At 38.8% G+C, this 17,520-nt stretch overlaps 1 protein-coding gene across 1 annotated transcript in view; it reads left to right on the forward strand.

The window, feature by feature from the left end:
* The window catches only part of LOC117304034, a 45,134-nt gene that overhangs the window by 25,475 nt on the left and 2,139 nt on the right, over positions 1 to 17,520 (forward strand). The window contains exons 6-11 of the mRNA XM_033788510.1: positions 11,507 to 11,563; positions 12,574 to 12,648; positions 13,940 to 14,059; positions 14,968 to 15,099; positions 16,223 to 16,261; positions 16,774 to 16,865. Of these exons, the coding sequence (XP_033644401.1) occupies positions 11,507 to 11,563; positions 12,574 to 12,648; positions 13,940 to 14,059; positions 14,968 to 15,099; positions 16,223 to 16,261; positions 16,774 to 16,865 (515 nt within the window). The remainder of the gene's footprint in view (positions 1 to 11,506; positions 11,564 to 12,573; positions 12,649 to 13,939; positions 14,060 to 14,967; positions 15,100 to 16,222; positions 16,262 to 16,773; positions 16,866 to 17,520) is intronic.

The following is a 17,520-nucleotide window of genomic DNA, read 5'->3' on the forward strand; positions in this document are numbered from 1 at the left end:
CCTTTTCTGCAGTGGAAAGACCTGTAGTATGGGATGAAAGCATGAAATGTGGCAAGCCTTTGATTCACTGTTGTGTATACTGTTCATTGCTCTACGGATGCAATATTACAAATCCACATACAGTGTTCCTTTGCAACTAGACCTTGGACTTACCCCCAATTGATAATGGATGATTCCAGAGGTCCAGATACCTTTTCGGAGTAGTTGTGTGTATTGCGCAACATTAACATAATATTCAAGGAACTACAACTGAAGCCAGAAAGGACTCGCAGTGCTCAAACCATCTGTGCTCAAACTCTCCATGTATTATAATAATTTGTGCGAACCCAAAACCTTTTATTGAGAAAGGACCTTTTGAAACTAAAGATATGGCAGAATACATGGAGTGAGTCCTTTTGTAAGGTTGTTGACATCATGTTGGGCTGAAGGTCTGCTTTAGGTGCTTAGAACCCCATGTGATACATATTGTAGGTGTATGATGGTGTGTAGGCAACCTTTTCTGCAGTGGAAAGACCTGTAGTATGGGAGAAAAGGTGGCAACCTTTTTATACAGTGTGTATGGATCTACATGTATACTGTACAAATCCACCTTCATGTATACTGCAACATATCATGCTTGTACTGTATAACATTCTAATTTTATACAGCAGTGGGTGTGTTTTACAGTGCATCATTTTTAGTGTGCATTGGAGTCATGTTGCATGTAGCAGGAAGTTTTGGGTTTTTTATTCAATGAGGGAAGGGTTGTGTAAGGATTCAATGCATTAAAGGGAAAGTATGCATTTTTTAATGGCAATACAAATTACTTGGCTAGAACATGGAGCTATAGAATTAGAGTACAGCAGCTATCAGTAGTATATCAAATTGAGAATCATTCCACTTCAAAGTACATGTAATGTGGTTATTTATCAGTTTTTATCTCAAAATATTAACATTTGAGAATACAAAAAGCATTTCAAAAAACCAAAGGTATATCTTTTCTTTCACAGGGATGAATTTTTTTTAGACTTCTATCTGAAAATCAGACTCAAAGTATTGTCGTTCTGGTGATTCACCGATTCATTAGATTTTTATATGCAACCATTTATTGCGCTCGTAATATGGCATAATAGCAGGGTATACTTTCAACAGTTGTTTAAGACTAGTATCCTCACTTGGTGTATCCCATCATATTGCAATTAATAACAAACCAGTGAGATTTTCTTTGCGCAATCCGCTTGGAAGTTGCAAGAAAAAGTGAAATAAAAAAATACCTGTGTGACATATAATTGAGAGTAGGAATAAACGTCATATTGAATTGAATTGAACTGAATAGACCCATTTAATTGGAAAACACGCAGCGCACTTGCAAGTGGCTCTGCTGTCCGCCATTTTTAGTGTCAAAAACGTGCGCGAAAGGATTGTAAACCATTTTGCGCGCTACCATTTTTGGGGAAGTCCATTCCTTTTGTGCACCTTTTGCCACCCTAAATGGCTGTCACAAAGTCACAACCAAAAATTATTTAGGCATGTAAAACGTGATATTGTTTTACTCATTTACCAAACATATAACTATTTCTTACCTTCTCTCTTACCATGGAGGGTTAACTGTGGATTCTTTCAAAGTAAATATATTCCAAGATTGTTCAATCTGTAGACCAAGTTTAAAAACCGAGTAGTACACACATTTCATTTCAAAATCATGTTTTTACTGGAAGAATAAATAATTACAAAACAAGATGGAAACAATGGATGATCAATACTAGTGTACTCCCTAAAGATTAATTTCCACTAAAAATGGCAAAAATAAAATTGCTGCGTTTGTTTGCACTCCGACTCACAGCTATGCCTTGCTTTCGTAACAGCTATATCCACACGTGTTTGTCACAATGCGCTGCCACTCTACGCTGCTTGCACTAGTGAGGCCTGTATAGGTTGGGTTTTTCTTAGCCAAAGAGTATAGAGCGCAGATACCGCAAGGTTAGGAACATAAAAAAAAAATTTAAAAAATAAAAACAGTTGACACCATTTCGGCAAGCAACTCTTCTAATGTACCAAAAATAGATCAGGACAAACAATGACCATTCTATCAATCATACATCTATAACAAAATACTTGCTTGCAGAAATGGCGCCCATTTCACGTTCAAATAACAGACAGAGCTTAAGTTCCCCACCCTTGCTCCTTAGGCGCTCTATAATTTTTTTATTTTAACTCTGTGGCTGACAGGGATCGGTCGATCAGTGTCAGCTGATCTTGAGCCAGCCAATTACAAACTAGCTACTATGACTATTTATAGACCACTTCGTGGAATCAGCCCGCCTCTCATAAATTGCTTGATTTGCTTAATAATAATTCTGGCTCTACAACTGACCTTATTTCAATACAGACACAGCTCAAGACCTTTTTCAGACCTTTTCCTCCAAGTTCAGAGACCTTTTTCTAGTGATTTATTTTTAGATGGAACTCAAGTGTTTGTTTCCTCCATGATGATCCATCCAATTGGGTCCCCCTCCCCCTTTGTATTAGTGGATCAGTCCAAAATCCAGTCAGTGATAGTGAAATCAATCTCCATAACTCTGGTTCTATAACTGACCACATTCCCATACATACACAGCACAAAACCTTTTTCAGACCTTTTCAGACCTTTTCCCGTCAAGTTCAGAGACCTTTTTCTAGTGATTTATTTTTTAGATGGAACACAAGTGTTTGTTTCCTCCATGATGATCCATCCAATTGGGTCCCCCTCCCCCTTTATATTAGTGGATCAGTCCAGAATCCAGTCAGTGATAGTGAAATCAATCTCCATAACTCTGGCTCTGTAACTGACCACATTCCCACACAGACACAACACAAGACCTTTTTCAGATCTTTTCCCGTCTTGAAGTTCAGAGACCTTTTTCGTAGTGATTTATTTTAAGATGGAACTCAAGTGTTTGTTTCAGATGATCCAACTGGGTGTCCCCCTCCCCCCTTTGCAATAGTGGATCAGTTCAAAATCCAGCCTGTGAAATCAGCCTCTGTCAGTCCTAATGCTTTTCTGGCTCTCTACAACTGACCACATTTCCATACAGAAGATCTTTTCTGACCACCTCATCAGACCTTTTCTCTGAAATTCAGAGACCTTTTTTCTGGGTGATTTATTTTTTGGTCAGATGATCAAACTGGGTTTTCCCCTCAGCCCTTTGCAGTGGATCAGTCTAAAAACCAGCCTGTGAAATCAGCCTCTGTCAGTCATTTGAATGCTTTTGTAGTTCTACAAATGACCACATTTCCATACAGAAGACCTTTTCTGACCTCATCAGACCTTTCCTCTTAAAATTCAGAGACCTTTTTTCTGGGCAATTTATTTGTTGGTCAGATGATCAAACTGGGTGTCTGTCCCCCCTTTGCATTTGTGGATCAGTCAAAATCCTGGGAAGTCGCCCTCTGTCAGTATGCTTTTCTGGCTCTACTACATCTGACCACATTTCTACACAGACACAGCAAAAGACCTTTTCTGACCTCATCAGACCTTTGCCCGAATAAATTCATAGACCTTTTTTGCCAGACCTTTTGCCTCAAGTTCAGAAACCTTTTTCTTAGTGATTTATGTTCACATGGAACTCAACATTTCAGAGTCAGGTGTCCCCGCCCCCCTTTTGCATTAGTGGATCAGTCCAAAATATATTTCCAGTCTGTAATTGAAATTGTGAGTAATTAAAAAGCATGGTTAAGTGTGGACCTTTGTTGGACTGTTCTATTTGAGACTATAATTAAGGAACACTTTCTCACAATATTGTGAGAAAGTATTCCTTTATTAACCTATTTCTTTAATATGGGTTATCAAATTTCACAGATCCTTAGCGTTCATGTCTATGGTTTTTTATAAACATTCTTTTGATTAAATTTTTCACAAAAGATATTCTGCTATGGGTAACCTCCTATCTCTGAAATTTGAAGACCTATTTAAGTAGAAAATCTGATAGGGGTAACACATTTAGTAAATACTGTTAAAATGTTTGGCAATGAAAACCTATTCGGTTTAGAACACTATAACAGCTTTCTACTTTTTATGGCCCAACACTTGAATTTAAGAAGCGTTACTTGCTCAAATTGTGTATCCCCTATAAGGGATTATTTTTTTACGATAAGACTTATTTGCTCCGGATTTGCGGTCATATCTCAAAAATGCAACGATACATTTAAATATAGGATTAGTTTAAACAACCGAACAGTTCCAAAAACTAAAGGTAAGCCCTATACTCTGTCTTTTAAAAACTTAAGATTATATGGTTCAACACAAATCAAACTGGATCATTGCACGAATTCCTTAATTTCATAATAATTTTGTAAACTTTAACCTCTATGAGGCAGAAAATGTTTCCTCTTTTATATTTTGACATTTGCAAGGCAGCTGTTTTCTTTTTGCTTTGAGCGCGTCAATTTTGAATCAGAGTTCATTGATTTGGCCTACTTATTGAATTCGTTCTCTAAAGGATTGAGTGAGTAAGACAAGAAACCGGACCTTTCCATGTGTGCGTCAGACGTGTGTTTGTGTGTGTGGGTCTTCATGCGACATTCAGCGTGGGAGCCTTTTCTATTGTTTGGTTAGCTCTCAGCCTTTGAGCACAGTTGGTTGAGGGACCTTTTTACCTCATCAGTATACCCACTGCTGCATGTGATCGAGGCGGATGAAATGCATTAAAGCTTGTAACTAGTCTTGTTTATTACTTGAGCGAGACCTTTTTCTTCTGATTGGGGGGGGGGGGGGTCCTCAACCTTTTTGCCCAGTTGAGGGACCTTTTTACAGTACCTACTGCTGAAGATAGACAGTGGATGAAATCCTTACAAGCTTGTAACCCATCATGTTTCTCACTAGAGAGAGACCTTTTTCTTCTGATTGGTGGGTCCTCAACCTTTTTGCCCAGTTGAGGGACCTTTTTACAGTACCTACTGCTAATAGACAGTGGATGAAATCCTTACAAGCTTGTTTACCCAATCTTGTTTCTTACAATAGAGGGACCTTTTTCTTCTAATTGGGGGGGGTCCTGAACCTTTTTGCCCAGTTGAGGGACATTTTTGCAGTACCTACTGCTAAAGATAGACAGTGGATGAAATCCTTACAAGCTTGTAACCCATCATGTTTCTCACTAGAGAGAGACCTTTTTCTTCTGATTGGTGGGTCCTCAACCTTTTTGCCCAGTTGAGGGACCTTTTTACAGTACCTACTGCTAATAGACAGTGGATGAAATCCTTACAAGCTTGTTTACCCAATCTTGTTTCTTACAATAGAGGGACCTTTTTCTTCTAATTGGGGGGGGGGTCCTCAACCTTTTTGCCCAGTTGAGGGACATTTTTTGCAGTACCTACTGCTAAAGATAGACAGTGGATGAAATCCTTACAAGCTTGTAACCCATCATGTTTCTCACTAGAGAGAGACCTTTTTCTTCTGATTGGTGGGTCCTCAACCTTTTTGCCCAGTTGAGGGACCTTTTTACAGTACCTACTGCTAATAGACAGTGGATGAAATCCTTACAAGCTTGTAACCCAATCTTGTTTCTTACTAGAGAGGGACCTTTTTCTTCTGATTGGTGGGTTACTCAACCTTTTTGCCCAGTTGAGGGACCTTTTTACAGTACCTACTGCTAAAGATAGACTGTGGATGAAATCCTTACAAGCTTGTAACCCATCATGTTTCTCACTAGAGAGATACCTTTTTCTTCTGATTGGTGGGTCCTCAACCTTTTTGCCCAGTTGAGGGACCTTTTTACAGTACCTACTGCTAATAGACAGTGGATGAAATCCTTACAAGCTTGTAACCCAATCTTGTTTCTTACAATAGAGGGACCTTTTTCTTCTAATTGGTGGGTTACTCAACCTTTTTGTCCAGTTGAGGGACCTTTTTACAGTACCTACTGCTAAAGATAGGCTTGCAACCAATTATCTTGTTTCTTATTAGAGAGAGACCTTTTTCTTCTGATTGGCTGGGGTCCTCATTAATTTGGCCCAGTTGAGGGACCTTTTTACAGTACCTACTGCTAAAGTTAGACTGTGGATGAAATCCTTACAAGCTTGCAACCAATTATCTTGTTTCTTATTAGAGAGAGACCTTTTTCTTCTGATTGGTGGGTCTCAACCTTTTTGCCCAGTTGAGGGACCTTTTTACAGTACCTACTGCTAATAGACAGTGGATGAAATCCTTACAAGCTTGTAACCAATTATCTTGTTTCTTATTAGAGAGAGACCTTTTTCTTCTGATTGGCTGGGGTCCCTCAATAATTTTGCCCAGTTGAGGGACCTTTTTGCAGTACCTACTGCCCCCACCTCTTACTTGTACAAGCTTGCAACCAATCTTGTTTCTTATTAGAGAGAGACCTTTTTTATTGGCTGCCGGGTCCTAAACGTTTTTGAACAGTTGAAGGACCTTTTCCATATTATCCATTTAATACATGTAGGTTGATTGAGTTTTTGCTTGGCTCGGGAATTAATCCATAATCAACCAACGACTGTAATCAACTATCAATCACCAACTCACCAATGGTTAATCAGAAGGGAAAACCGCAGTTAGTCAAAACAAAGGTCAAAAGCAATTGAACAAACTTTGTTGACACATTCATAGAACGTAACCCCCCTCCATCAGAAAGTAGAGCGCTCCAACAGAATGTACTATGAATATTCATTGTTTCTAGAGAATACAATGTGTGTCCTTACTCTATGATTGGGCGAGTGTCCTGCCTATTCTTGTCTATTGGCACCCCTGTTAGAATGGAATGAGGTAGATGTGCATTTTAAAATTTACAATATATTTGTCACAATTGTGGAATTAGTTAGCCTAATATAATTCAATGCTCCGTATTTTTGGTCGCGTGAGGAAGCCATCAGAGTATTTTGATCACTTCCGGGGGTATATGCGATTAGTCGAGCACAGTTTCATAGGCGTTCTGTCACATTTGCTGCACCGTATGTTAAGTGCTTTAGAGGTGGGTTGTATCGGCTCTCTCAAATGTCTTATTGTCCGTGATGGATTAGATGTATGTGTTGTTAGTGTGTTCAGGTCTTTCTATTCTGTTTTGGGTACCAATGGAATATACCCCCGGAGTGATTGAGAGCACCCTCAGGCGTTCAAAAATATGGCTCATTCAATTTATTTATGTATAACAATGAAATGTCATGACATTTGTTACACTATTGGAGAAAACTTAATTCCTTATCAATTTAATTGACATGTGCGATCGTTACTTGATAAACAAACTAACCTCTGAGATTTAACTGCAAATCACTTTTTAAAGAGTAGTGGGCATAAACGGCCAACTGTGCTAAAGAAATGGCAACATTGTGAACAAGATATTTACTATTTTATTCTGAGGCAATGATTTATGATAATTTATTGATAAATATTATCCATTTAAGTAAAACTTACAAATAATTTTTAAGCAATTCTGGTTCACTTACAAACACAATACATGCAGTCAAATAAGACTCAATAATTGTAAAAATTTATTAAAATTTGTAACCATTACCAGGCATGATATTTTGCCACCTTAGTCTGAATTTCGATTTTTTACACGTGGAAAAAAACAACAATTGGGACTATAGAGGAAAGGTCTTCTAACCTTACACCATGTGTAAAACGTAGGTCAGCCCTCTGTCCTTTCTCTACGGTCAGCCTTGTGCATCTTTAGAAATTATTATTATTATTTTTTTTTTTCGAGGACCAAATATCACCTTCATACATGTACAATTCTACGCCTCTTCTGTGAAACAAGTAGACATAATTATGGTCATGAGGTTAGACCAAGTATTGTCACCCTCCATGCGTACATGGTTTCTGTGTCCTTTGTAACTAGACCTTGGACTTACCCCAATTGATAATGGATGATTCCAGAGGTCTTGAAACCTTTTCGGAATAGTTGTTTTGTACATACTGTAACATAATGTGATCAATTACTGTAATTAACATACTGTAATCAACAAACTGTAATCTTTATGGAACTACAGCTGAATCCAGAAAGGGTTCATGCTCAACCAACTGTGCTCAAAACTCTCCATGTATTATAATAATTTGTGCGAACCCAAAACCTTTTATTGAGAAAGGACCTTTTGAAACTAAAGATATGGCAGAATACATGGAGTGAGTCCTTTTGTAAGGCTGTTGACATCATGTTGGGCTGAAGGTCTGCTAAAGGTCCTTTGAACCCCATGTGATAGGTGTATGATGGGTGTGTAGGCGACCTTTTCTGCAGTGGAAAGACCTGTAGTATGGGATGAAAGCATGAAATGTGGCAAGCCTTTGATTCACTGTTGTGTATACTGTTCATTGCTCTACGGATGCAATATTACAAATCCACATACAGTGTTCCTTTGCAACTAGACCTTGGACTTACCCCCAATTGATAATGGATGATTCCAGAGGTCCAGAGACCTTTTCGGAGTAGTTGTGTGTATTGCGCAACATTAACATAATATTCAAGGAACTACAACTGAAGCCAGAAAGGACTCGCAGTGCTCAAACCATCTGTGCTCAAACTCTCCATGTATTATAATAATTTGTGCGAACCCAAAACCTTTTATTGAGAAAGGACCTTTTGAAACTAAAGATATGGCAGAATACATGGAGTGAGTCCTTTTGTAAGGCTGTTGACATCATGTTGGGCTGAAGGTCTGCTAAAGGTCCTTTGAACCCCATGTGATACATATTGTAGGTGTATGATGGTGTGTAGGCAACCTTTTCTGCAGTGGAAAGACCTGTAGTATGGGAGAAAGGTGGCAACCTTTTTATACAGTGTGTATGGATCTACATGTATACTGTACAAATCCACCTTCATGTATACTGCAACATATCATGCTTGTACTGTATAACATTCTAATTTTATACAGCAGTGGGTGTGTTTTACAGTGCATCATTTTTAGTGTGCATTGGAGTCATGTTGCATGTAGCAGGAAGTTTTGGGTTTTTATTCAATGAGGGAAGGGTTGTGTAAGGATTCAATGCATTAAAGGGAAAGTATGCATTTTTAATGGCAATACAAATTACTTGGCTAGAACATGGAGCTATAGAATTAGAGTACAGCAGCTATAGTATATCAAATTGAGAATCATTCCACTTCAAAGTACATGTAATGTGGTTATTTATCAGTTTTTATCTCAAAATATTAACATTTGAGAATACAAAAAGCATTTCAAAAAACCAAAGGTATATCTTTTCTTTCACAGGGATGAATTTTTTAGACTTCTATCTGAAAATCAGACTCAAAGTATTGTCGTTCTGGCGATTCACCGATTCATTAGATTTTTATATGCAACCATTTATTGCGCTCGTAATATGGCATAATAGCAGGGTATACTTTCAACAATGTTTAAGACTAGTATCCTCACTTGGTGTATCCCATCATATTGCAATTAATAACAAACCAGTGAGATTTTCTTTGCGCAATCCGCTTGAAGTTGCAAGAAAAAGTGAAATAAAAAAATACCTGTGTGACATATAATTGAGAGTAGGAATAACGTCATATTGAATTGAATTGAACTGAATAGACCCATTTTTATAAACATTCTATTGATTAAATTTTTCACAAAAGATATTCTGCTATGGGTACCCTCCTATCTCTGAAATTTGAAGACCTGTTTAAGTAGAAAATCTGATAGGGGTAACACATTTAGTAAATACTGGTAAAATTGTTGGCAATGAAAACCTAAGCGGTTTAGAACACTATAACAGCTTTCTACTTTTTATGGCCCAAAACTTGAATTTAAGAAGCGTTACTTGCTCAAATTGTGTATCCCCTATAAGGGATTATTTTTTTACGATAGGACTTATTTGCTCCGGATTTGCGGTCATATCTCAAAAATGCAACGATACATTTATATAGGATTAGTTTAAACAACCGAACAGTTCCACAAACTAAAGGTAAGCCCTATACTCTGTCTTTTAAAAACTTAAGAATAGATATGTATTATATGGTTCAACACAAATCAAACTGGATCATTGCACGAATTCCTTAATTTCATAATAATTTTGTAAACTTTAACCTCTATGAGGCAGAAAATGTTTCCTCTTTTAAATTTTGACATTTGCAAGGCAGCTGTTTTCTTTTCGCTTTGAGCGCGTCAATTTTGAGTCAGAGTTCATTGATTTGGCCTACTTATTGAATTCGTTCTCTAAAGGATTTGAGTTATTAAGAAAATAAACCGGACCTTTCCATTTGTGTGCGTCAGACATGTGTTTGTGTGTGTGGGTCTTCATGCGACATTCAGCGTGGGAGCTTTTTCTATTGTTTGGTTAGCTCTCAACCTTTGAGCACAGTTGGTTGAGGGACCTTTTTACCTCATCAGTATACCCACTGCTGCATGTGATCGAGGCGGATGAAATGCATAAAAGCTTGTAACTACATGTAGTCTTGTTTATTACTTGAGCGAGACCTTTTTCTTCTGATTGGGGGGGGGGGGTCCTCAACCTTTTTGCCCAGTTGAGGGACCTTTTTACAGTACCTACTGCTGAAGATAGACAGTGGATGAAATCCTTACAAGCTTGTAACCCAATCTTGTTTCTTACAATAGAGGGACCTTTTTCTTCTAATTGGGGGGGGGGGGGTCCTCAACCTTTTTGCCCAGTTGAGGGACATTTTTGCAGTACCTACTGCTAAAGATAGACAGTGGATGAAATCCTTACAAGCTTGTAACCCAATCTTGTTTCTTACTAGAGAGGGACCTTTTTCTTCTGATTGGTGGGTCCTCAACCTTTTTGCCCAGTTGAGGGACCTTTTTACAGTACCTACTGCTAATAGACAGTGGATGAAATCCTTACAAGCTTGTAACCCAATCTTGTTTCTTACTAGAGAGGGACCTTTTTCTTCTGATTGGTGGGTTACTCAACCTTTTTGCCCAGTTGAGGGACCTTTTTACAGTACCTACTGCTAAAGATAGACTGTGGATGAAATCCTTACAAGCTTGCAACCAATTATCTTGTTTCTTATTAGAGAGAGACCTTTTTTATTGGCTGCCGGGTCCTAAACGTTTTTGAACAGTTGAAGGACCTTTTCCATATTATCATTTAATACATGTAGGTGGATTGAGTTTTTGATTGGCTAGGAATTAATCCATAATCAACCAACGACTGTAATCAACTATCAATCAATGCAGTGGGATGGTTTTATTTGCTACATGTACATCCGGGGAAAGAGGTAAAATGTCTAACACTGAGTCCGTGTAGCCCGGAAAACGACAAGCCACAGTCATCTGAGGAAATTTGCTTTATTTGTGGAATAATTTTTGTATATTTGTTGATCTATCATTGTTGAATCATTTTGATCTATTTGTTGAATATTTTTGATATATTTGTTGAATATTCTTGATCTATTTTTTCAATATTCTAGACCTATTTGTTGATTTATGTAGAATCAAAATGGTGATTGCAGGGACAACAAACAGTTAACTTGAACCTTATTGAAGGCAATGGGTTTTATTCTCTCATAGTTGGATTCGATGTCTATTATTATTGAGTTTTTCCATCCCTCTAATTGTCTGTGTTTTTTCGTTTTTTTTACAGAGTAACCATAATGCACTGGTGAAGCTTCTTGCATTAACGGCATCCACAGATGAACAGGTACGCATTGTACTTTCAATAGACCCTTCCCATGAAATATATAACTTGCACACAGCGCGTGCACACTAACATTTTGGTTAATTAAATGAGGGAATATCGCGCTGTTTTGTACACGGCTTACGGCGGAATGCAGACACAATTGCGTGTCTACTTAGTGCACAACTTTATGGTGATTGCCAACCGATAGGTTCTGTATGCATGCATGAATTTAATTAGCATATTTCATGGGAAAGGTCAATTAGATCGCTGATTTGAGTTGAGGTACTTTTTCTCTGCTGGGGTTTTCCCCCCAAGCACAAGCTATTGTATCAGGGCAATAAGAACGGCATATTTGGGCGAAACACACAAATTGTGGGCCGATACGCATTTTGCGACCATTATGAACAAATGTTCATATTCCCCTAAAGTCATAGAGATGAAATCATTTAGAATGCCCCAGATTGCACTGTAGGGCTTTTAAAACCAATGATGAACACTGAATCAAAAACATTTTGATGACCGTACATGTATTTCAATTCAGCATGCTCAGACCAATTAAAAAATGTTGGTGCAGAACATCGTCAGGGATGTCGGAATATACATGTAGGGGTGTGGGAACATTAGGGTTTAGGAACATAGGGTACAGGGTGTCGGAAAATAGGGTGTCGAAATATGGGGGGTGCAAAACATAGGCGTGTCGGAATATATGTGGGTGGCGTGTACCCGCTGCATTGTGTCAAAATGTTTTCATTTGTGGTGATGGAGAGAGTCTATAAATCTGATGAAATGGGTTACCAAGATGGTTCAGGGGCTGATTTCACAAAGAGCGAAGATTGAACTGCAAATCAATCGTAGTTGCTTAGTAAAGTGTGATGTCACAATGCAAATTACTATGGTGTTACTGACAATTTGTCTTACGATGGATTTTATTGCTTTGTAAGATTTGAGGTTCAGGGGAGATATCTAGGCCCACCGTAAAAGTTCTTAATGTACATTGTAAACCTGTTCTCTGAATATTTCCTCTTAAACAGATGCAAGAGGGGTCACTCAAGACATTGGCAAGACTATCCAAAGGAACAGAATGGCATCGACACAAAATCATCCAGGTAGGCCCTAAGCTTTTATCATTACATGTATATAGGCCTATTTCTGGTAAGGATACCATAGATGCCCCATAAGTGAACTTGATCTCCCCTGTACATTTTTCCATGGCCTGAGGAAAACTGTAGACAAGGTTGCTTGCTATTTAACATGTTGCCTTGAATCGGACGAGTTGCTCTTTGAAAAGCGTTTGTAACCATTTGTTATAAAATGCATACGAGTAGAAAGATGTTGTAAAAGTATAATACGATCCACACAAACATGCCTCGAAATTGCTCGGTTTTCCTTTTACATCGTCGACTAAAACGGCGGCCATTTATGGGAGTCAAATTTTTGACTCCCAAAAATGGCCGACCGTGTTAGTTCGCAAAGTAAAAGGAAAACCGAGCAATTTCGAGGAAAACTTGTGTGGATCATTGTATTCTACTTTTAAAACATCTTTCCAACCATATGCATTTTATAACAAATGGTTATAAACGCTTTTTATAGACCAAATCGTCCGATCCAAGGCAACGTGTTCCTTTAACCTCTACTCTTCAATGTTCAGAGTTCTGGGTTCATTTACGTGCACTACCATCCTTTTACACAGGATTCGAAGGACAAAGCAATTATGGTAAAATATCTTGCCCAAGAGCACAAGTGCCAGCACCAGGACTTGATAGAGTTTGAGTCGCTCAGCAAAAACAAAATCATGCCACAAAAAGTCGCCTTTCGTGTAAACCCTGGACTGCTAGCTCTTTCAACAGGCCTGGATTTACACCTGGCCAAGTGGTTAGACTGCAGGACTTGCAATCACAAGGTTGTGGGTACCAAGCTTACCAAGGATTTCACAATGACTAGAATAAATTTGTTTGCCTCGTTACTGAAACACAACTTATTGGTTTGAGCATTTCATAATCATATGTTGCCAGCTTAACATTTATATCTCCTCGCAGGAGTTTGTCCAGTTCCCTTGACAGGAAGATCATGAAAACAAACAGACAAACCAACATGGCCTTGGTTGCCCTGGTATTGGCCTTGGTGCCCCTGCAAATGTTTCCCATAGATTCCAATTGAAGTGCCCTTTGCAAAATGAAAATGGCCTTGCCCTTTCAAAGATGAAATTCAAGTTCTGCTTCAAAACACCCCTTATTTCTCTTGTAAGCTCCACCCTCAACCAACCTCTAAATCACTGCAATAAATTTACTGCCACAACAACGCATTATCTTCATCATCATTTAGGCTGTGTTCATCCAGTATAAGATGTAGCCCTCCTCATTTCTCCATGGTATGCTCTGTTCTTCTTCTTGAATACAGGAGGATTTCTCAAGCGGGAAGCTGATCTTAAGAGCTCTCAAGAACCGACCGAAGAACATCCAAGTCTTGTGTAACGTCTTGTGTCTTGTTGGGAATCTAGCAACATGTGAACAAGATCAGGTACAGGATCAAAGTATAATCAGCACAAACGTGCCATTAATTGCAGTGATTTGAAATGGAATCACTTTCTGAAAAGTTGTTTCGTGGTAAAACGGTTTTCCTCAGTAGGAATTAGGTTATTTAGTTTGAGTTTTGGGGTGGGTTTTGGGGGAAAATTTTGACTTGACTTAATTTAAACTGGTCATCGCAGTTGCAAGAGAAAAAAAAACATCCTTGTTGAAGAAATCTGCAGGCTTTCAGATGCCTAATAAAAGGCTTCAGGCGTGAACTCTATTAATATTTGAGTGAGAAATTACCTCTTTCTCAAAAACTGTTACTTCAGAGGGAGCCGTTTCTCACAATGTTTCATATTATAACACCCCTTACCAATATTCTGCCTTTTCATTGGTTTAGAGTGCGTCACATGATCATATGTCTTGGTTTTACTATACGGCGGCAGTGTGATAGTGCATCGGTTTGCGGTGCGCTAGTCCGAAGACTAGCACTTGGCATGCAGTACCCAGACGCCCCTTGCGTGTACGAGGATGATAAATTATAGTCTGTAACCATTTCGGATTACATGACACTACATGCAGCACAGTAAAATTTTTCGCAATCTGTATTCGCGTCTTCCGTGGATTGTAGCATTCAGGTCTGTAACTTAATAGTACAGTATTTAGAAATGTTTGGGGTGTTATAAAACAAATATTGACTGCTTTTACTCGTGCTTCGCCTCGAGAAAATAGAACGCTCCGGGGAGCACCTCGGGAGTCATAGTTTTAACCATAGCACTCGCAGCAGTCAATATTTGTATACTATCAACAGCTCTCCATTGCTCATTACCAAGTAAGTTTTTATGCTGACAAATATTTTGAGTAATTACCAATAGTGTCCTGTGCCTTTAAAGTTATATTTCCCTTTTGATGTAGGCCTCATTGATGGAATACATGGATTGTGTTTGCCGACTCATGATCGAGTTCAGAGAGAAGAATGAGATTGTCCTCCAAGCCTCCAGAGGGATTGCCAACTTTGCCAAATGTCCCCAGAATGCTTATAGACTCGTGAGTGTCTTTCATTTCATTTATTTATTCTGAGTTTGAAGCCAAAAATTAGACTTATTAAAGCCATTATACACTTTAAGAACACAAAAAGAAGTTCACCAATTTACAAATAACTTACAGGGGTTTACAGAAGGTAAAGGTAAAAGACTTCTCATGAAATATTATTCCATGAAATGTTTTACTTTTTGAGAAAACATTGAAACAATTATAAATTCTCGACAACGAGAATTACGGATTTATAGTAAACACATGTCATGACACGGCGAAACATGCGGAATCAAGGGTGGGTTTTCCCGTTATTTTCTCCCGACTCCAATGACCGATTGAGCCTAAATTTTCACAGGTTTGTTATTTGATATATAAGTTGTGATACACGAAGTGTGGGCCTTAGACAATTTACTGTTTACCGAAAGTGTCCAATGGCTTTAACTACTGTACTATAGCCAAGAACCCAACAGAGAGAAGACATGGATGGAAGTTTTAGATGCTGGAGGAAAAACCCCAGAGAGTTGTTCCAGGGAAATCCCATATTGTACGGCAGGATTCGAACCGGGGTCCTAGGGTGGAATGGAGGACAGATACCACTAGACCACCTGGGCCGAATTTCATAGAGCTGCTAAGCACAAAAATTTGCTTAGCATGAAATTTCTTCCTTGATAATAACACGATTACCAACAAAATTTCCATTTCTTGCATATTTCTTGTTACTGGTATTCAGCTGTTGTTTGCTTGTCACTGAAAATCACGTGGAAATTTGGTTGGTAATCCTGTTATTATCAAGGAAGAAATTTCATGCTAAGCAAATTTTTGTGCTTAGCAGCTCTATGAAACATGGCCCTGGACTGTGTTAGCTGAGTGGGATATGGGAGGCAGACGCAGTTTTTTGTTTTTGGGGGGGCGGAGGTATACCATGACAGTGCCCGAACAAATTTAAATTCTGGAAACTGTCGGAAATAGGCGTCTAACTCATAACAATGCAACACACGAACAGCGTACATGTACGGCTCGGGCCTTTATCACAAAGCAACGACCCTGCCTATTTTTAAACGGCCGTGAAAGAACTCGTCGCTACACTTTAATTCCCTAATTAATTATGTGTAATTTTTTGTTTTTAAAAACATAGGGACAGCATACAGCAGACATCGTGTCCATTTGTATGAAGGTGAGGAAACATAATTTTCAATAAGTCAACTCAAAACTCTTTTCTTTCGTTTTAAATTTGTGGACAATATTGGTAATTACTCAAAATAATTATTAGCATAAAAACTTAATTGGTGACAAGCAATGAAGAGCTGTTAAAGGTATAAAACCTGAGGTAACATAGTTTTCGAGAAAGAAGTAATTTTCAACGAGTTTGATTTCGAAACCTCAGAATGAGATTTTGAGGTCTCGAAATCAAGCATCTGAAAGCACACAACTTTGTGTGACAAGGGTGTTTTTTCTTCATTATTATCTTGCAACTTCAATGACCAATTGAGCAAAGGCAACGTTTGAATTTATTTATTTCTTTTACAGATATTAACAGTGAGGTATCATATTAAATTGTAAAACACAAGACTGCCGGACTCGCCAGGTTATAAGTTTACTAGCCCGGGCATGTCAACTGGGCAACTCAAACACGTCCTAACAGCATTTTGAATTTGATTTTACTAGTTTTGTTTCTTCTTCTTTTAGTCCAATGTTCCTGATGTCCATTACTATGGTTTAAGAGCCATCTTCTATCTCCTGAAGCATTCTACAGCAATAACTACCATGGATCTTATGAAGTAAGTCGGATCCCCTTGTAGATCTTCCCCAGTCCTACACAATGAAGCCCGGTTCATACTTCCTGCGAATGCGAATGCGATACGAATGTTGACGTCACAAATTCGCAACGAAATTTGCACTGAGTTGAGTTGTGCTCAACTCTCTTGCGAATATCGCAGCGAAAGAAGGGTTGTGACGTCAAATTCACATCAAATTCGCATCGCATTCGCATTCGCAGGAAGTATGACCCGGGCTTAATGCTCCAGAAAACCTTATCAATCTCATCCATCCATAAAACTCAGCATACGCCAAACTGCACACAGATGACACCAGACTCAAGCTCAGGGCCCAATTTCATGGCTCTGCCTACCAAAAGCAAAGAATCAGCGCTTGCAGAAGCAGGGAATTCTGTGCTTATACGGTAAGTAGGTGGAGAATAGTGATCTTGAGCGCACAATTACGCGGTATGCTGAGCCATGAAATTGGGCAATGGTTTTGTCAGCAGCAGAGTGTGGGTTTGATGCCTGGATCAGGACACTTGTGCCCTTGAGCAATGCGCTTATCCATTTTTTGTAAACAAATGGGAAGGTAGTGTATTCTGCCTTACCAGCCAGGCTCCTAGTGGATGTGACCCATGCCTACATCCTTACGGACCGTGCAACGTGCCCCAGGTGA

Source organism: Asterias rubens, chromosome 20 (assembly GCF_902459465.1).
Source record: "Asterias rubens chromosome 20, eAstRub1.3, whole genome shotgun sequence".
In the NCBI taxonomy this organism is placed as follows: domain Eukaryota; kingdom Metazoa; phylum Echinodermata; class Asteroidea; order Forcipulatida; family Asteriidae; genus Asterias; species Asterias rubens.